This window comes from Pyrgilauda ruficollis, unplaced genomic scaffold (assembly GCF_017590135.1).
Source record: "Pyrgilauda ruficollis isolate IOZ18807 unplaced genomic scaffold, ASM1759013v1 scaffold161, whole genome shotgun sequence".
Taxonomy (NCBI): Eukaryota; Metazoa; Chordata; class Aves; order Passeriformes; family Passeridae; genus Pyrgilauda; species Pyrgilauda ruficollis.
This window is the reverse complement of record NW_024514876.1, coordinates 332,926-354,186: the sequence shown is the minus strand read 5'-3', so window position 1 is coordinate 354,186 and position 21,261 is coordinate 332,926. Positions and strand designations below refer to the sequence as shown.

Genomic DNA, 21,261 nt, shown 5'->3' with positions numbered 1-21,261 from the left:
GCAATGCTTCAACTCATTTGTGCTGCTGAGAAGGCAGAACAAAGCCCCAGAACACTTCAAAAGCTTTGGACTGCTCCAGAACTCAGGTGCTACATCAGACAAGATCCAGGATAAATATTTCTGAAGAGCCTGCCTGGTACTACAGGTGATTGTTACTCTGCACAGCTGAAGGCTGGGTGAAGTGAAGGACAGCAGAAAAGGGCATGGCTCAGCCAGGCAGGTAAAAACCTTCTGGTGAGGATCAGGAGCCAGGGATTGTCACCAACACCTCAGGGGAAGGAGACACAGCTGCAGCCATGCCAGGCACTGGCTCCTACACGAGTAAAAATAATTACACAAAAGTAAAAATAATTTAATTATTCTTAATAATGATTTAATATTATTTAAATAGTCTTAATCTGTCATTTCTTAATTAGATAGACATTAACACCCACCTCTCACCCATCGAAGTGTTTGTAAAGACATGAGCACACCTCTTTCCTATCACTCTGTTGCCCCTAAGCAGCCAATTCCTCTCCTTTGCTTTAGAAACTTAAACAATTAACAGCTTCAAAAGAAGGCAAGGGAAATTCAAACTCACTGACCTTGCCTGGGTTCCCTCCCTCCCTCCAGGGAACAGGACCCAGCCCGTGCTGCTGAGGGCAGTGGGCAGCCCAGGCACACCTGGCTGCATCCAAAACTGCATCCACCTCAGGTTTCCTACCCTGCAAAGCATCACAGAGCTGCTCAGGAACACGAGCAGAGAAGAAATGGAGCTGGAGCCTGACCTACAGAATGACCCAGAGTGCCCTGAAACTCCAGGGGCTGGGGCTCTATTTGCAAAGCTGGAAATGTGACTGGAGAAGTGCAGATGGGCTCCATATCCTCATCAGCTCCCCTGACCCTGCCTGCTCCTCTGCAAGCATTCCTTGGCTTCAGCTGTTTGGAAATCGTTTCACCTCATTCAAATCTTACACCGGATGGAGATCACTAGCAAAGTTCTCAGGTAAGACTTTACAGAAACAGAGTTTCCACAGATCTAGTCACCTCCAAGGAGGAACAGCAGCACCGTGGGTGCCATTCCTGGAGACAATTTTCCAGCTGGAGCTGGTACCTGACCTGATAAAAACAATCTTTGCACCAACATCTGGGGGACAGTTTCACAATGGCCAAAGCAAAGCAGTTTTGCCTGGCCTTTTCCTGCATCCAACAGGCAGTATTTAGTTGTTGCCTCCAGCTGTCCTTTGAAATGTAGATTATCAAATGGCCACTGCCACACAGGCTGCGGAGATAAGAGCAGCAGCAGGCTGAAGGTGAGGCTGTGCTGAGCAGCCCGGCAGCTCTGCAGTATTGTCACACAGGAGGGAACAGAGCTGAGCAAAGCTTCCAGCTCCCACTGCCAGCAGCAATGCTCCATCAGCCTGCCTGCACTCGGCAGCTGCAGGAGAGTTGATAACACTTTCACTTCTCAGGCTGATAGCAACTGCAGTTCTGATTGCATCTCTGAAATTCTCATTTACATTTTTTACTTTCTCTAGTAAGTCTCCACTGCCTTCCCCATTTCAGGAGGTTGGACTAAGGTATTTTTTCACCTCAATGAATGCGCAGAGACTGAGAGACTGGTTCACATAAAAGCTAAACAAGTAGGTAAATATTTGCCAAAATAATTTTATTTCTTTTGTGCATTCAAATATTTATAAACACACTTTCTGTAACTTTCCAAGACAGCAGCATCTTATCACAAAACAATTTTAAGAACTTAGCTATATTTTTTTTTGCTTTTTAAACAAGCAGTTCTGCTCTCAAAGTACAAAATTAGATATGAAATTGAATTGCTTGGCAACAGAAACAAGCAAGACATTTTCTTTCATAAAAAGCCAATTTCTTTGCAGCCTCATTTTACAAGCAGGGACTATTAGAAGCAGATATTTTTGGGCTTATCATGGGTCACCAGGATACTAAAATGCATCTATTCATTATCCTTTCATAGTGCCACATACTCTTGTCAGAAATCAGCCTGACAGCACTGGTACTAAATTTTAAGCCTTTTAAACCTGGTTTTAAGCATTGCCTTCTGTTTGGATTCAGTCACTGCATTTTTGAGGAGCATACCTGTGTTTCTGGTTAGGGTGAGCTGGCACTGTGATGCACAACAGGAAAGCTGTTTGTAGAGTTTTCAACACAGCCATAATCAATCAATGGCCAAGGCTGGTGCATTAATAATCACAAAATAGCATTCAGGGTTTGTGTTTAAGCAAAATGAAAATATGGAGCTTACTCCAGAGTGCAGGTATGTTTTCATTCAAACCCCAAGCCCAATATTCCTCTTTTAAATATCTGTCCCCAAGTATTTAAACAGAAACTGGCTGCAGTGGCAAACAATATATCACCATTTCTCTGAGGAGGCCATATACTACATTCTCTAACTTCTAAAATTTGTTTAACATTTATAATCTCATAGTCCTTTAAGCTAATGTCAAGCTTTAAAGAACAGTGGGCAATTCCACCTTCTAGATGGCAATGTTTCAGTAATTTTATGATGACTGAGAGCTGCTGTTCACCCCTAGGACACGAGGTAAGCACGGAGCTCCTGGCACTGGTAGCAAGCCACGCTGTCCAGGACCCACTCCCGAGTTACCACGGCAACCTTGCTGTGCTGCTGGATTGCTGCAAGACAAAGACACAAAGAAACAAATGATGCAGCTGTTATCAAGAGCTCCAAACAAGCTTAAGGTGAGGCCGCTGATGTCTTTCAGTATAAGCTGTCTGCTTTATCTGTGATGTTTGAAAAGGCTTGATTAAAAGCAGAGCTGTGGCAGTGCCTTCAGCAAGGCAGGCAATGCTGGGCTCCAAGAGCAGAGCTGGCCAAGCAGGAAGCAGTGAACACTACAACATAAACACTTAAAACAAAAAATGCACTTGTTATCTTTTCATTTAGGACCTCAGTGACAGAGCTTTGGCTCCTGTCTGCCCAGACACACTGAGTGTGTGACAAGCAATGAGTCTCATTAAGAGAAGCAACAGAAAATTACTGAAGTGTTTTCAGGCTCTTCTTCCTCATCCCAGGATCTTTTTATTTTCTCCCTTCTCCAGTGCCATGGAAACAGCTGGGTTTTTACATCATCATCCTGCTCCACTGTTTTGTTGGACTTCAGTGTAGCCTAACTAGCTCCAATTCCTCCCAGAACCCCACTTGCACTTTTAAAGCCTCATGGTTTCTCCTGAGCATTTTGCTTAAAAGAAAAAAATGCAAAACTACATCTGCTAAGGCTTTTTAACATGACCTTTTCAGACCAAGGCAATCTTGTTCCATCTGAGGCTGTCTCCTAGACCTTACTGGTCCTCCAAGGACACCCTTCCCCACCTTTTAAAAACTATTCAATTAGAAAAGTTTCTGTAAAGCTGATGATACACACAGGACAACTGAGGCAATAGCTTTCACCTGCCAGAGCAGCTCTTCAAACTGTTGCTGGTTCTTGAGACAGCACACTTTGTCCTTCTAGATTTTTCTTACAAGACATACTTCCATCTCCAGGTGCAGTAGAGTTTTGATTTCTCTACAACCCTCTGATATTTGATTTCTCTACAACTCTCTGATATCTACAATCCCATTAAAAGGACAGGTGTGATAAAGACACTTGATGTGTACCAGAAAGCAGCTCAGAAAAAAGTTGCTTTACCTCTACAATCCACGTTTTCCTTCCAAGCATCTGGCTGCACAACCACAACAGCAGTAGAATTCTAGGATTTTAAGATAAAAAATAAAAATGTAAAAAAGAAATAAATAATAAAAAGTAAAAAATAAAAATTTTGTTGTTGCCTGTTCTTATATAATTCTCCTAATTATTTAGAGAGAGCAATAACTGGACTAACTTCAGAGTTTCACTTCAGAGAGGAATTTAAGGAGAGGGAGAAAGACATTAGTTCCTCAGACTCTTCTGTGAACTCTCTCCAGAAATTCTGTGACTACACTCAGTCACTAAAAGGCTTTTGGAGCTGGAAAGGGCAGGCTCAGTGCTAATTTCAGGACAAATTAGCGATCTGGCCAACACCAATCATGTCTCCACTGCAAGGCAGCCTGTCTTGCAGAGCCAAGGGGCACTGCCAGGCTGTGCAGGCAGCTCTGGAAACCGTGGGAGGGTGAAAACTCCTCAGCACTTACTGCTGTGGGTGTGAACAGGTCAGGCTGCTTCACCACAGAGGCACCACAGAGCTCCACCAGCCACTCCAGATGCTCTGAAGGAATCAGATGAAATCAGTCAGTGTTTTACATCACACTGAAGCTGCCACTGCTCCCTAAGTGTTTGTTCCAGCTCACAAACCACCAGCACTTGAAAGAGATGTCAGCCTCAGCAGAAAAAAAGAATCCTTTCACTTCCAAACCTGCTAGGGAACATCAACTCCCTCCTCCCTCACCCCCCAGACAGGTCTGCACAAAACCAAACCCTGAAGAAGCCACAATTTATTTCCTCTTATCATAAGGATGCAAGAGGTGAAATGGAAATTAAAAACGAGAAGTTTGAACTGTGATTATCTCTCATTAACAAAAGTAGCCAAAGTACTTAATTTGCACCAATTTGTTGAATTGGTACTGAAGGAGATTGAGTCTCTCAAGTATAAGAGCCAAAATTGAAGATCATTGCAGCAGGTGAAAGCACTGCTCCCTTTGTAGCAATTACTGTAAATGTCAAGAAACCTGAGTGTATTTCACCCAGTCAAAAATAAAGTTATATTGGACAAATCAGAAAATATCTGCTGAATAATCCACAAAAATGGCGAGTCAGGTACAAATATTTGAAGTAGAAAAATTATAATTAATTTTTCAAAAACTTGTAACATAGTTTATTAAATTTTAAAAGTAAAAAATGAAGCTATCCTGTACAGCTTTTTCTTTATGTATTAACTTCTAGCTTTGTTGAAGTGTTTCACTTTTAACACTTGTTCCTACAGACAGGAGGCAACAATGTGGATGTGTCAACTGCTAGGAAAATGATATTTAGGAACTGTTTACTAAGATAGAAGAAAAAATGCTCAAATCTGAGTGATCAAAACCATCAATAACAATTACCAGGCAGCATGACATTAATGCTTTTCCTTCAGTGCTATAGAATCAGAGATAAACTAGATAAAAGGCCTAGTTTGAAATGCAGCAAAATTGCCAGGGGGTTGTCTGAGGACATCCAAATAGAACAGAACAGCATTTCCACCCCATCTGGAGACAGAAATGGATAAAATTATTTATCTACACCTGACCCCATGTAGGTATTTTAAAAGTAACAGTGGAAAAGAGGTAAAAAATTATCCAAGAAGAGGTCAAATGTAAAATTCTGGTGAATGCACAATGTCCTTCCAAATATTTTTTATTTTAACCATTCAACCAATTCCACTAAAACACCACACCTGTAGTCATGTCAGTGAAGGGTCCACAGCAACAGATCTCAAAGTCTTTAAAGATCTGCAAAGCAAGGAACATGTTAGAATTCACAGGGGTTTTTTAAAGAGCAGTGCTTTATATGCTGTTTTCATTGCACTTCCAGGGCTTGCTATCAAGTTATGACTATTTCACAAAGCACATCCAAAGCTTTGTGTAACCCACAAACCAAAAGAATTTAAGAATAAAACTAAAAGAATATTAAAGACCACTAACCCTATGTTTTAAGAAGACAGCATTCACTCCAAGCTTAGTGAGCCCCTACAGAATGTCTGCTCTGCTGCTGACAGAGCTCACCCTTCATGCATCAAAAATGATTAATTTGTACAACTCTGTGTGTACAGAATAGCAGAGAAACTGGGAGAAGTTCCAGAAATTCAGCCTGGAAACAGAGCAGGACAGAGTTTGAATCCCTGATGTGCTTGTACCTTTTCAGTCAGGGCCTGTCTGGCCCTCTTGGGACCTTGATGGTTTCTCCCATTGATTACATCTCCCCTGACTTCAAAGTTCTCCTGGAACACAACAAAAGCAAGGAATCAGAAGTTAAGAGACTGAGAACACTTTCCTGTCAGAGTCCTGCTTCAAAACAGGAAGATGTCAGATTTCAGAACTGAAAGTCCATGAGTGTGTTCAGAATATGAATTAAAAGGCTTTGCAAGAGAAATGCTGGAGTATGAAACCCCTGCAGCATCAGGCAATTTTTAAAAGAAATAAATTATACTCAAGCTGTATAGTAATCTAGCAAACTAAATAAAAGAAGCAGAAAACTCCAAGACTATAACTGTCTTATCAGTAATATAATTATTACTATTATTGTCTTATCAGACTGTAATTTTCTATCAGTATTTGATAGAAATTATCTGTATATAACATTATTTCCTTAAGCAAAGAATAGATCTTTTGCTCTATGCTATAATCTATTAATATCAGTAGGAACACTTATAAAAATATGTCTATAACCTGTTAAAAAATAATAGGGACTCATTATGTCTTCAACACCAATGAATGCACTAAATGTGGATTTTGGTCCTAGCATTTGGTAAAACCAGAACCCCAGGTTTTAGAGCTAAAATTCCATATTAAATACTTAGACAATATCTGTCTATACAATAAAAATAAACTCCTAACAGCATTACTTAACCATTTGACATTTCACTCAAGATGAAGACCTACCTCATCTAGTATTCTTCCTGCTTTAAAAGACTGAATTATCCCTAAATAAAAAGATCAGAACAAGAAATGTTATCCAACAAAATGGTTCTTCCACTACCAGTATTCTGACTTCATTGCTACATTAAATTGAAGGTATTTGTGCTAAAAGAATACAGTATAACACAAAATACTTAAAGAATTTTTTTTTACCATTTAGAAATAATACTAATTTTACACTAATTGATGCCATGCATTGCAAATATTGAAATTAAGAGGGACAAAAGGCTTTTGCCACAGTGGGGAGCAATGCAGTGTGGCCATCAAAGCAGGAACAGTAAGAGCAAGTAATTCACAAGAGTCAGAAGCTCAATATTGCTGCTTGTGTTCCTTAACTTTAATTTCTTTTACATTATTTAGAAGAAACACTGGAAAACATCAGATGGCAAGGCATGAAGAAATCCTTTTTCTCTACTGCAACAAGTGAAGACTGCACTCATGGCAGAAGGGCAAAGACCACTGATCTCCAAGAGCAGTGATACATACACTGGTAACTAACCACCCATTTTCCTCCTGCAATGCCCAGGAAATACTTCAGGGTCCGTTCACACACCAGCTCCTCATCTGCAGGGCAAACAACAGGAAGAGCTCGTTTAGTTTTGCCAAAAGCAAACATTCTTTGCTAAGTGCAGCAGCAAAATATCACAACTATACAAAGGTTCCAAAAATCCACTGTCATGATGTTATTAAACTGAAGGAAATGAGCAGAAATTAATCACATGTACCAATCGTGAGCCCTTTCTAAAATTATTCAATAAAGATAAGAGATAAGAAAAAGCATGACTTCTTTGGGAACTATCTTTGTTTCCTTTTGGTTGGTTCTGAGCTACTTCACACTAGTGTGCTATCAACACTGAACATTATGAGCAAACAGCTGAAGAAACAAATACCAAGTAACATAAACTTTGAATTACACAAGGGAAAACATGCCCTCACACCTTTTCTCTGAAATAGAATGAGAAAACTCACAAGCTTAAACAAAAAACTTGCAAGAGAGAAAACAATCAATACCTTTTCCTCAAACTTATTAAATTTATTGCTGACCTGTCTGCTTGCTGTTTAAACTGAAGGTAAAATTCTATGTGGTCTGTCAATAGAGGGTTTGGTCCCCCAGCTCCCAACAAACCTGTTTTCATTATGACATGGGTTGTTCCTTCAGTAATGTGATTAGATAAAGTGCTCTGAGTTTTTTTCACAAACTTCTGGACCACCAACTGAAAAGTAGTTAAGAAAATAATAGTTAGCAACAGTTTTAATCCCCCCAACAGCCCCAGTTTGCAGGAGCACAATGTAATAGGATAGTTACTTTAAAGTACCAGTTTTATGTGTTGGCACACAGAATGTACATTTCCCTAAGTCAGTTTTGGCACCATTCAACAAACTAAAGTAATGCAGAGCTCTTGGTGTGTGTTTTATAACCCAAAAGCCAAACTGAGTGCAGAAACAGGTTTATTAGCAACTCAGAATTCCTACTTACAGAATGCTCCCTATGGATCAGAGTTTGGGTGAAGCAGCATCATCTGAGAACACTGACTGGATCAAAGAGCCCCTCCCAGCCCCAAGGCTTTCTACAAGGCTTTGCAATCATGTGCTTTCCCCCCAGACATCAGGGGTTGTTTAAAAAGTTCAAATTTCACTAAGCTTAACAGTGCCATTACAGGCAGCATCCTCACAGCTTTAGGAGTGATAAAGTTTGACTTTGCTGCATTACTCACCTGCAATTCCTGCAGCATCAGTTTCATTACACTTAGAGATCTCTCTGTGAAGGACTATAGTGGTAATCAGGAATTATTAACCAGTGATCTCAAAATTCTGAAATCTACTTACATGCTCACTGTGATTTAGACCTGAGACCACAACTGACATTTCTTTCCTCTTGGTCACCCCTGGATTTGTAGTATTTTCTTTCCCAGTTGCATTGTGCAGAACAGGTACAGGAAAACTTTCACTTCTCTTCAATTTGTGTCCTGGGCCACAGCTTTTATCAGTGTTCTGAGCCATCACAGGCCCAGCTGGGGCTTCTGCAGTTTGAGGGGTAAAAAGCCTCACAGAGGAGGGAGAGTTATCTGGAGTCTGGGTCACATTCCCAAAAAGATCTGATGAGACAGATGCACTGTTTTGTCTGCTCCCAGATTTCTGCTCCTCTGTATTTTCTGAAGGAAACAAGAAATTACTCCTTGAGAAAACTGCATTTTGCTTGTAGTCATGGTAGGTTGTTGCTCTCTCTTTTAGCTTTAAATTCTGCAGTTACTTCCTCTCCTTTTGTGTTTATTACTTCATCTTTGCCTCTATCATTACTTTTTCCTGATTTATAGGCAAGACACTAGAATACCTGTGGAACTTTTAGTAGCATATATTTGTCAAATTGTCTGGATTTAGAAGTGAGAAGAAAAACTCCTATTACTGTCAGAAAGCTGTCACACCACATTTGATGGGCAGCCATACAGCTGGGCTACCAAAGCAGCAACACTTTTTTAAAATGACCAGGAACACATAAATTAAAATACAGGGAAAGGCTGTATCTTGCTGATATGTAAAAACATGAAAAGAACAGGAGAAAACCACCAGAATTCAAAGTGCACTGGGTTTCTCTTCAGTGTTACCTGCTTCAAGCTGACACTGCCTGTGTTCTTGCACTGCCTCCTGCACAGGTTTTGTCTTTTCAGAGGGAGTTTTGGTCTGTAGAACACTGTCACACTCAGGGCCTTTCTCCAGATCTGGTCTCTTCTTTAAAGAGGATTTAGAAGATGAAAGCAACAATTCTGGAGACCTTGAGAGAGGGAAATTGATTTTAATACCCTTTTCACTCTTTTCAGCATCAGAAAAATGTAGCAACAGTGAAACTATTGTAATTTCCCAGAAGCTCAGGGATATTTAGTATTTTTTTAAAAAATAAAAATTTAGAAATAAACATAAAAAACCACAAAGCTCCAAAGAAAACCATTGACCTGTTTATTTCTTTACTCATTTGATCCCTTTCAGATGCTCCTTCAGTACTGGAATGTGGCAGTTCCCTGTAGACAGGTAAAACCTCACAGTTCTGACTCCCATTCTGCTCTAGCACTGCTTCAAGTGCAGCCATTTCTTGCTGAAGTTTCTTCAGGCTATTTTGCATAGCATTCTTTTGCTGCAAAGGAGCACAAGAATGCCAACATAAGCAAACTCAGGATTAACTTCTTTAACAAACACTTGAAAATTAGAAATAGCAAAATAGTTTTGAATTAAGTTTTTGCCACGTGTTCAAAAGGTGACTGTGGTGCTTTTACTGAAACAAACAGTGCACACATCCCACACCAGAAGCAAAAACACCCAAACAACCACACACTCATTTCTGCCATGTTATTTCAGTTTAGGTGCCTCAGAGTTTAATCAGAAAATGACACAATTCCTGCACAAATTTATTTGAAAGTAATTTTGTCCAAACTCCATTAGCAGCTCAATCCATGATGCTCATCATTAAATTTTACATTGAGTTTTTAATTTTCCAGTTAGTGAAAGGCCCAAAGATCATTTAAAGGACTAAAACAGTTCTTAATATTCTTCCTTATGTTCCCCCTCAAAAATTATATTACATGATCAAAACCACACCATAGGCAGGTCCTCATAAGAACAGCTCAGAGGGTTTCAAAAAACCTTTTTAAAAACCTTTTTAAAAACCCAAACCCTTTACATGATGAAGCAATTTCCAGAGAACTGAGTATTCCATTTGTAGCTCCAGCACTGGCACCGTGTGGAGCCTCTTTGTTACTGAACCCATAAAAACTCCCAAGCAAACAGAGAACCATCACCACACCACAAACCCAAATCCCACCCCCCAGAGTGGGATTTAATTAATCCATCCAGCCTGGGCACATCCCAGTATCTCCATCCATGAAGCCACAGCAGGAACAGTGTCCTGCCACCTGATTCCATTTCACTGATGCTGCAAACAGGAGAAGCACTCACAAAAATTAAATTAACTTTTTTTTTGGACATACATAAAGCCCATAGGGCTGAAAATGCTGAAGAGAGAGTTGCCATAAGATTTATCTTAAAGTCACACAGGACAAAGAAAAACACAAAGTGAAACAAAAAAACCCAAGTCTATAACCCTCAGCTGAACCTCCAGCCCAAATCACAAAGTCAGGGCCACTGAGCAGCATTCAGGATTTTACCAGCAGACAAAAAATCCACTGCTAGACACACCTTTCATTAGACACTGCCTGTTGGGACTTGTAGCTATAATACTCTAATATGGAATTATTTGATTTAATCTTTACATAGAGAAGTCTCTGTGCTTCTAAATATCATATTGTAATAAATCTAATCCTTATCACCAAATCCTTATATATTCCTATTATTAAAGTTTTTAAATATAGGAAGCTGACATTTGCAGCACTGGCCAAGTGTGGAGATGCATTAATTAGCATCTCCCATAATTAAGCCCTGTACCCAATAGCACATAACAAGCTGTGGCCATTGCAGTTTAAGGTCACCAGGGGAGAAAAACTGGACAAATAATGGCATAGAAGCAGCTCTGCAGTTCCTCATTAATTATGCTTTTGGAAGTAATTTAGTGATAAAAAATTATGATGAAAGGAATTTTCCACCGTGTTGACTTCACAGCTTGCTTATCTCCTGGAATGCAAGCTGCTTCTAGCACTCAGTGCATGAACTCACTCACCTGTGTAGTGAGGATTTCACCCTGAGAGAATGGTCCACAGGAATCCTCCACAATACTTATTTCACTGTCAGATCCAGAAGCTTCACCTTGAAGAAGGTGGGGAAAAAAAAAACCCCTGGGTTAAAGAAAAGTCTCCACCAAACAGCAACAAAACAACAAACATTACCCATAATTTCTTAGCATGTGGAAATTTTAGAGAACTAAAAACTATAACACTATAGTGAGAAGTTTTGGAAATGCTGAAGTTAGGACAGATCTCCTTTAAGTGAGCATTTCAAAGAATACCATGTCACACACATGACAAAATGAACAGAATTCAGTGTTTCAACAGGGATGAAAGAGTCCTAAACATTTACAAAGGCCATAAAAAAGGCAAAATATTCACTACAAAATTCTACAGCCAATTTCAACAAACATTTCATCTGGGGAAAAAGCTTGGATAGGCTGTAAAATTTTGCTGACAATGCAAGTATCCCATTGCAGTAAGAGAACCAGCATTTCCCTCAAACATGAATTCCCATCAGTCTCTAATGCCCAGGCTGTTCATTTGTGCTCTGAACAAAGAACACTGGAAGAACATAATTTTCAGGAAATAAACCACTGAATGTTTTTTGTTTGGTTAACACTGATACATTCTCCTAGAAGAGCAAGCCCCTCTTACATACAGAACAAAATTTCCATGCACACATCAAAAACCATGCTGTAAGGACATTATAAACACAGCTGCAGAGAGAAAAAATCTTGGATCTGTACCTAGATTTGCTCCCATGTCTGGGTCTTCTTGGCTTTCATCTTTGGTCTCCTTCAGCCCTTCACCAGAATCCTGAGAAGTTTCTTTACTGTCATTTCCACTGCTCATTTGTTTGGACACCTGAGCTTGTGGTAAATGTTTGTTCAGTTCTTGTGCTCCATTAAGTGATTCCTCAGACATGTTGGACTGGGAAGAAAATAAGTTGACAGAGCATTCTGACTCCTGGCTTGGTGAAGCACAGACATGACTTAGGGCAGCTTCAGACGCTTTCTGCACAACCTCGCCACCGTCACTCACACTGTGAGGCAGCACACTGGGGCTCCCTGGACACTCTGCCACTGGAGACCCTACCACAGGTGCCATTTGTTTGTCAGTCTGCAAAGGTGTGCTTGCTGATTTGCTGAAGATCAATGTCCTAAAGCATGGTAAGTCCTCCTCCTCACAGGACTCCTCATCTGAAGATGGCAGTTTCTGCACTCGTCTTCGAGACCTTCGAGGACCTCGAGATCTTGGCTTAGAACTTGCATTTCTACTGTGCAGTTCTTTTCCCAGGGCACTGTCACTTTTTACAAACACTGCAGATTGCTCTTTCCTATCAGTTTCACACAAGCTGGTGTTCTCCTCAATGTCAGTTTCAGAGCACAGTAAGGCATTAGGGGTTTCAGACAAACCTGTAAGACCACAATTCTCTCCAAGAGGTTCTTCCAGAGCCTCTGCAGCTGTGCTAACAGTTTGGGCTGCTTCTTCTTCACCCCCTTTTACATGTTCTCTTTCTCTTTTGCTACTTTTTGTGTTAGTGACTTCACAGCTGAATTCAGCAGGGCTTTGCTGACAAGTTGCAGAACAAATCATTGATGTGGATTGAAAATGTAGAATTGGTCCTGTGCAATCAAATTCAGTCTTTCCTGCTTGACTGCTTTCTGAACTGAGGTTGTTTTCCTGGCCTGTGTTTAAATCATTTTGTCTGGAATCATGCTTCTCTGAGTTGCTCTGATCACTCTGGCTTCCACCACTTTCAATGGGATTCTGTCTCAACTCACTTTCTATTCCTATCTCAGTTGACACTGGCTTTTCATTGCCCTGCTCTTCCTGCAGCAATCCTTTGTTGTGCTCAGTCTGAGCAGTCCCTGCTCTTGCTGGTGTCAGAGTCCCTTCCTCTGCAGCCTGTGAAATGCCATCCCTGTGCCCTCCTGTGCTGACAGCAAAGCAAGGCACAGGATCAACACGTGCAGACTCGCAGGTCTTAAGCTTCTCTTTCTCAGAAACCCTGCTCAAGTTTTGAGCAGCTGCTCTCTCCTCTTGCAAGCTTTCTGGTTGTAACTGTTTGCTAGCCTTATTTTCCACCTGAGCAGCACATGATAGATTTAAAGTTTCAGAAGGAGGATCTGCCACTGCATGAGTCTGAAAAAGGCTGAAGGATGAGCGCTTGGAATGCCTGAATATATTCCTCAGATACTGTGTGTCCAAGTCACTGTCTTCAGCTTCCTTAGTCAATTCCAAAACATTTTTAGCCACTGGCAACTTCTCAGCTTTGAAGTCCCCTGGAACATTTTGTGAATCATGCCCACATTCTGGGGGAGAAGCAATAGGTGATTCAGTCCCCTCCTCAGTCTGGTGAGAAGCAGTTTCCCCAGCAGACACTGAAGGAAGTTGTAGGAGGAGGGGGCTACCAAGTATTTTACTGTCTTGAGAACTTGTATCAGGAACAGTGGAACCACAGTTTGAAGGCAGACATGAAGGACTGAACAGACTTTTTCTAGTTTCTGCAGTGTCAGATAAATTCTTTAGACTAACCTGCATTTTATTTGCATGCAGATCACCTCCCTCCAAATTAGTGACAGGCCTGTAACTCAGCTCACCTTGAGGCTCACACAGGTCTTTGCATTCAGCAGAGTGAGTTGCCACATTCCTTTGGTCTCCAGAGACAGACCTCCCATGATCACTGTTATTTCTGGCTCCCTTTACTCCTTTCCTGGTTTCTTTTGTCATTTCTTCAGAGAGTAACTGAAGCCTTCTGCTGCGTCTGACTGGGTTTTGCTCAGAATCATCTTTCCTGGGCTCTCCACTGCTTGGATAGCTGTCAATCTGTGGCTCAGCTGGATCAGGGAAAACAGAGCCTCTGTCCACTACTAACTCTAGAGCACACATAGTTCTGCTAGAATGCCTGCATCTTTTTGCTGCAGAACTTCTCTTTTTGGTGCATTTCTGATCACAGTTATACATCTCTGGTTCCCCATCACAGTGCTTGGTAGTGATCTTCTCAGCAGCTTTCTTCCATGTGGACTCTCCTCCTTCCTCAGCTTCTGTTAATGTATTATTTGCTCTGTTCTGAGAGAGGTGACTCTCATTAGCAGCAACACTTTCATCACATCTTTTCTTTTCAGCATCTCCAAGGCCCCCACTAACACTTTGAGGGCCCCCATCTGCCTTTTCTGTATCTTTTTTCTTGATGAAATCCTCAGGTTGCAGGACACAGGCAGTCTTCCTCTTTCGTTTGAGTCTGTCTTTGCTGACATCAGTCAGGCACTTAGCAGCAGCCACATCTTCCTTTTGCCTAGTAGGCAAAATGTCTCTCAAAGTAGAAGGGGGATTTGATTTCCTCTCTCTCTTGTATGTTTTGCCAAATATTTTATCTTTGATGTCCTCTGCTTTTTGGTTTGACCATCTCTTTTTCCTTTCCACTGCTGCAATTTCCATGGAATCTGCCAGAGGGTCAGTCTTTGCTGAAATACAGGACTCTTTATCTGATAAACACAGATCTCCTTCACCTGAAACATCAGCTGATGCAGCAGATTCATCCACTGAAGAACCAGAAGACAAAATCTCATTGCTTTTTGAAAACCATTCGTTGACTTTCTGAATGCTCTGCTTCAGTCTCTTCTTGGAGACTTTATTCAGGGTGGCAGAGTGAAGTGTCTCTGGCTGAGGCAGCTCCTCCAGAGGAAGTTCTTTGTCATGGGAAGAGTCATTCTCAGGTTCATATCCCTCTACAGCTTCCACACTTTGCACATCAGTATCCATTTCCCTGCTTTTATCCAGCCTGCTCTCTGAGCTATCTTCTAAACCAAACTCTTGGTTTTCACTGTTGTGCTGGGTTTGCTGTTCCTCCATTTCTTCTGGGTTCTTAAAGAATGATGTGTCCCCATCCAGTGTGGGACTGGCGTCACCTGCTCTGTCACACGGCTCTGGGGGCAGGTCTACAGCAAGAACACTCAGAGGAGAACTCTGGCATTCAGTCACATTCACTTGGTCAGGGTTGGCACATTCAGTGATGCTCTGAGTGCTTCTCTTGCTCAAACATTCCTTTAAGAAATCACCTTCACCTGTTAGATTTACAGGTATAACAAATTATTAACCTCTATTTTACACACACAGGCACAAGAACAAGCTTAATGGCTACTTTGTTTTAAAAGAACTGCTCTTATTTCCCCCATAACCAGAATATTACACCACACAAATCTCCCTCTAGAAAAAAGGCAGAAAGATCATATTACATCATCTTCTAAATTTTTACATTAATTACTAGCCAGTGCTTTTTCATCTGTAACATAACTCATGTAGAATAGATTAAGTTTTGTACTTTGTTCAAGTTACTTTTCTTCCTTTCTGTTCCTGTGTATACAACATCCACATTTTGTATCTAGGCTACAGGAACAATCTTGTATTAGCTACAGGCATTTACAGAACTACATTATACAAGACTGCAAGCAATTTTGTATACAAAATCATGTGAAATAAAATGTTAACTTGTGGTCTCTTTCAGGCTTAATCACCTTTGTCACCAAAATAACAACACACCTATGATATCTGGTAGTGCCATTTCTTTGGCACACAGCTTGTCAGGCTGTGCATTACAAGAATTTTCATTCCCTTTCTCAGCACTCTCAAGCTCTTCCAGCCTTACTTGAGAGGAAATCTGAACTGCTCCTTTGTCTTCAAACCTGTTGGGAAAGGAAATCTACTTTCATTACAGATAAAACCATAATAGACAGAATAGAAGATGATAGTTATTTTTCCCTTTTTGCTCTCTGAAATAGTTTCTGGAGAAGTTAAGCTGCACTACTGACACCACAACCAGATCTCTTCAGAGTTGCAGGCCATTTCTTTAAAAGATTCTCTCCTGCAATTCTGAATTTAGTATTTACTTTCTAAAGCACAGTGCTTACTTTTTAATGGAACATCTATGTCCACAACAAAACATTTAGAAAACAGTTTTAAAGCATGTAATATGGCAAACTGTTGGTATTTAGCCCCTCATTCTACCCTAATGCCCTCAAAGTTGAAAACCATTTGTCTGCTTAAAAATTATATCAGTCCTATGCTAAGAAACTAGAACACAGGAAATGAGAATATTGAACTACTGTCTGTAGAAAATATGAATTCCTTAATCACTTTTACTTACCCAGTTTTGCTGGCCTCTTTAAAAAACTCTTCAGATGATTCAGAGCCTGAAAACAAATAATGTTACTCTGGTTGGAATGATTCAGAGAAGGGTGACTTGCCAGATTCAGTGGTTATCTGAATATCTCACATGCCTACTCCTTTCCAGAGCCAGATGCTTTCAACTTTTAGCAGATGAAATCAAGTTAAATTATGAAGTATTTTATCTGATTATAATGATTTCTATGTATAACTATCTACATGTCCCCAGCACCAAGCTGTGTCTAAATACAGTGACTGATAGCTAAGAGTTAATTACCTAAAAGTTGCTTTCTAATTTCTAAATTTATACACAAAACAGTTACTAGTATTTAGAATTCTGAGCTGGAAGTTAGAGAAATACATTCAAATGCCTCTCACAGATCCTTTGATCCTGGCAGATGCAATAAGGAAAAAAGTGAGGAAACAAACTCTACCCATTGAAAGCAGCAATTCCTTCCTTGAAGGAACAGCATAAAAAATAAGCTATGCATGGCATCTGTCTTGTTTCTCCTAACAAACAACACCAGATAAAATAAAATTCTGAAAAGCTAGGATAGATAGCAAAAAAAATATTAATATCTCAAATAGATTTCATCCTCATCTCAAGCACTGGTGACAAAGCTTAGCATTTTTCAGAAAACAGTGGTTACCTTTAGCTATAACAGCTGCAATGTTTTGCACCTTCTCTGGATGGTGTACACCAAAGCTTAAGGGTTCACTACAGCAGCATTATTTGCCATGATATAATTATGTAAAAAAGCCTTTTGATTTACCAACTTGGAATTGCCATAATTTGTCCCTTTGTTGTAATTTTGTTAAGTAGAAATTAGTGTTTATAAAGACTTGGAATATAATCACCTTTCACTACTTTGCAAGCATTGTACATAGGATCAATTAGTGTGGATTTACAAGAGGTCTTACCAAACTCTATGTAAGTACCCTTTTGAGAACCAGATTTCTGGGCTTTGTTTTTTGGGTGACACATTTTGGCATCTGCGAGCTGAATATTCACACTAGCTTCCTGCTGACAGGAAAACAGAAAGGAATAGTTACTTACAACAGTGAGATATTAAAAAAAATCAGAGCTATTTAAACTTGAACAGGGGGCTGATATAAATACTTAGTTCATAGGCACTGGTAGCTTCTATGCACAACAGAAGTAATTTAGCATATTCATAGCAGTAATGAAATGTGTCAATAGAAACAATGAATCATGCATTTAACAGATCAAATCATTAACAGCTTGATCTTCCATTCTGTATTGTCTAACATTCTATTCAGCTTTAAGCAGATGAAAACAGAAACACCATGCCATGGACAGTCACACACACTGCAAATACCCCAAGCTGGGTAATGCCTTGTGAATCCTAAGATAGAGTTATGATGCTGCCCCTGCAAAGGTAAAAACCCTACAAAGTTAGACAGCCTCATGAAACAAGCAGGTGCAACAAGTTTTCAGTCCTAGTTTCAGTAACAGACTGTATTATGGCAATATTATGTGTAAGTTCAGGTCATTTCATGCAAACATCTTTGTCAAGTAGGTTAGGAAGAAAAACAAACAAAAACATACAGATGTCCTTGTCCACATCACTCAGGTCAAACAACAATCTGAGATCAACCCAAAATCTCCTACCTCATTCCTTTATGTATATGCACTTATACACATTCCAAATACTTTTTAAAACAATCCACAAAAATAAAATGGGAAAAACCAGTTACCAAGGTGAAGTTTTCTTGTCCATTTCCTCTAGCACTTTTCCTCCTGTTTCTGAAGCCTTTACTTTGGATGACAGAACTTTCTTTACACAGGGACTCAGCAGCAGTGGCTTCCGTGGATGTTTTAGCAAAGTGATGACTCTTTAAAACTAAACCATGTTATTAGGTAAAAAAAAAAAAGAAAATTTTACACTGAGTATGACCCAAGTATTATATATTAATGAAATAGACTTTTGTAGACTCTGTGTGCACTTAGTGCATATCCAGCTAAAATATGTTTATCCAAGAAAGAAATCTTGTTGAATTACTAGTCTGATTATTCTTTCTGAGCACTCTTCAAGTAGTAATTAAAATCTTGATCCTGCCAACTAATTCTCTCAACCAATTTTGGTTATATAGATAATCTAGCAAGAGCAGGATCTAATTCTAGTTATTTTAGAATGGGATACCTTATAAATAACCATGATATGTCAAAACCTTGTTTAAAAAAATAAACAAAAACAAAGTGGGGACATATATTCACAGCACTTACACTTCACTCCAGTGTCAAGCTCAAAAGCATGGATAGTTTCCAAGAGTCCTTCAATTAGTTGCTTAAATCTGGAATTTTCTTTCAGACTTCTGAAATAACATCAGCACTTCAGTTATTTTAAGACAAATCAACAGGCTAACTATAAATATTCCTAGAATTTTGGCTGAACCAGAAAAGGGGCAAAACTCCAAAGTGGAAGATGAGACAAGAATAAATTGTTGCCAAGGAATAACAACACAATTGCCCCAAAGAACCATTACTATGGGAATTGAAATGATCACAAAAGTGAGCATATCATTTTCTCATATAGGTTTAGTAGAGAGAAATCAGTTGCCAGGATTAAACACCAATCTAGCACAGACACTTGTTGAGAGAGGTGTGATCACCTGGAAAAAGCTCACATTGAGGTAAGACACTACATTTACTCCTTTAGAAACAGGCAGCTTACTAAAACAACACCTTTTCTTCTGTATTTCACTCTTATGCTAACATATTTTAAGCCCATTGTTAATCTTTCCTCAGAGCTCAAACACCTCATCCTCCAGCCCCCTTACCAAGATGATTTCCTCACCTTTTGGTAACTTCAGTCTTACACAGAGGACACTCCACCACGCCTTTTTTCTTTTTGTTGAGAAGTTTGAACATGCAGAATCTAGAAAGAAAGAACACTTGTGATGGTAAAAAGAGAAGGATATTATTTTCCCTAAAACTGACTATGCACATTCACCACTTAGTGACTCAAGGATGCATTCCTGTTCTGGTGTTACAGTGAGTTAATTGATCCCCTTTGATGCATTTTCAAGTTGCAGCTCTCTCTTCTACAGAATTGACATTTTCCCCTCAAGCAGCTGCACATGAAGTTATCAAAACACAGTATAAATACATGATTAGCACTGAAGAAACATAATAAAAACTGCTATATATGGAATTAAAAATTATAAACCACAAAACCATAATATGTGGAAATTAAAAACTGCATTGCACGTGCAAGTTTTCAAACCTACCTGCAGAATATGTGATCACATTTTGTTGAAACAGGCTCCTGCACCACATCCAGGCTACAAAGAGGCAAACAAAAACAAGAGCACAGAGGTTATAGACTTCAACCAGAACCTTTGCTATTTCAGCATCTGTTTGCATTAAAGAAATGCAAAACATTAAATGAACATTAAATGTATCATTAAAGAACTACAGACCTCATTCACCTTTCAGAGACAAGGGACAAAAACCCACACAGCTTTACAAACAATCCTCTAATCCAATCAGATATATTTTCCCCCTCACTGAATAGAGGACTGACACATTCAGGTTTTAATAGAAAAGCAAAATATAGAATATAAGTTTTTCCTTGCACTTTCTGACTTGAGCCTTACAAAACACCAATATGTTTAGTTCTAAGCACAAATCTCTTTGCTTTCTGGTAAGCCACAGAACTGATAAAGCATTCTCAAAGAAATGATAATAAAAAAACACACCTCCAAAATATTAACTGTACTAATATTATTCTCTGACATACCATATTGGGCACTCCAAGTTCTTCTGCATAGCTGAAAGCACATTTTGTACTTGTCCAATAGTAATCACTGACAATTCCATCTTTCACGTCCAAAAATACTCTACAGGAAAAAGAAATATTATCAGTTTTGTTTCTACAAGGATTCTTTTGCCTCCCAGGACTATGCTCCCTCCCCCACCGCTCTGCTCTAACTGCAGAATGGTATCAAGTTGTTTTTACTTAACACTTCACAGCACAGAGGGTTTGAACGTTTGCAATTAAAACCCCTCGAGTCTTGGACCCAAAGGAGCGCCCAGAAAGGGTTTATTCAGGTGAAATTCAACAGGAACACAAAACAGCGAGGGGTTTGCTGGGTGGGAAAGCAGCAGAGCCGAGGGCAGACAGGCTACGCCAAGGAGCCAGGGCGGACCCACACGAGCCTGAGCCCCCACAGCAAACCCTGAAAACAAAGAGAAACCTCCCGGGGCCGGCCCTGCAGCGAGGCCTGCCCGCAGGAAGAGGAGAAGCGTACCGGCACGGGCGGAGGGAGCGCGGGCAGCGCCGGGGCCTCAGCGCCAGGGCAGCACCGGAGCGGCCCGAGCCGGTGCGGTGCCGCTGCCAGGGCCGGGCCGGTGCGGTCAGTGCCAGGCCACTGCCGGTGCCGGTACGGTCAGTGTCAGTACCAGGCCCGGCCGGTGCCGGTGCAGTCAGTGCCAGGCCGGTGCCAGGGCCGGTGCGGTCAGTGCCAGGTCAGTGCCGGGCCGGTGCCGGTGCGGTCGGTGCCAGACCCAGGCCCAGGCCGGTGCCGGTGCGGGTGCGGTCAGTGTCAGGTCCAGGCCGGTGCGGTCGGTGCCAGGCCCAGGCCGGTACCGGTGCCGGTGCGGTCAGTGTCAGGTCCAGGCCGAGGCCGGTGCCGGTGCCAGGCCGTGGCCGTGCCGTGCCCGTCTCCCCTCAGCGCTCCCGCGCCGCCTTTCGCGCCCTTCCCGCCCCGCCGCGCGCAGCCAATCCGAGGCCGCGGGACCGGCGCGCGCCCCTGCAGCGCCCCCTGACGGGCTCCTTCCCC

The 21,261-nt window shown here is 40.9% G+C and overlaps 1 protein-coding gene across 4 annotated transcripts; it reads right to left on the bottom strand.

The window, feature by feature from the left end:
- Positions 1-1,631: 1,631 nt before the first annotated feature.
- On the bottom strand, positions 1,632-21,039 carry BRCA1 (BRCA1 DNA repair associated). 4 transcript variants are annotated; one of them, XM_041463028.1, is made up of 22 exons: positions 20,731-21,039; positions 20,220-20,319; positions 19,708-19,761; positions 19,275-19,355; positions 18,704-18,792; positions 18,175-18,320; positions 17,377-17,479; positions 16,436-16,481; positions 15,832-15,974; positions 12,036-15,356; positions 11,283-11,368; positions 9,568-9,746; positions 9,223-9,389; positions 8,447-8,772; positions 7,746-7,833; positions 7,106-7,183; positions 6,584-6,624; positions 5,839-5,922; positions 5,380-5,434; positions 4,142-4,215; positions 3,660-3,720; positions 1,632-2,646 (listed from the first exon to the last, which is right to left on the bottom strand). In XM_041463028.1, the coding sequence occupies exons 2-22, from the start codon at positions 20,297-20,299 to the stop codon at positions 2,543-2,545; spliced, it is 5,406 nt and encodes a 1,801-aa protein (XP_041318962.1). In that variant the 5' UTR covers positions 20,300-20,319; positions 20,731-21,039; the 3' UTR covers positions 1,632-2,542. The 4 variants fall into 4 exon arrangements, with proteins under 4 accessions (XP_041318962.1, XP_041318965.1, XP_041318963.1 ...); XM_041463031.1 differs by having other exon boundaries at positions 13,893-15,356; XM_041463029.1 differs by having other exon boundaries at positions 17,377-17,476.
- Between the last annotated feature and the right edge of the window lie 222 nt (positions 21,040-21,261).

Excerpts from the sequence above, each read along its gene's own strand:
- BRCA1 (XM_041463028.1), bottom strand. The coding sequence starts at position 20,299 with ATGGAATTGTCAGTGATTACTATTGGACAAGTACAAAATGTGCTTTCA. Across the intron at positions 19,356-19,707 it reads TGTGATCACATATTCTGCAG|ATTCTGCATGTTCAAACTTC; the intron begins GTAGGTTTGAAA and ends CTTTCTTTCTAG. Across the intron at positions 11,369-12,035 it reads AGACATGGGAGCAAATCTAG|GTGAAGCTTCTGGATCTGAC; the intron begins GTACAGATCCAA and ends ACCTTCTTCAAG.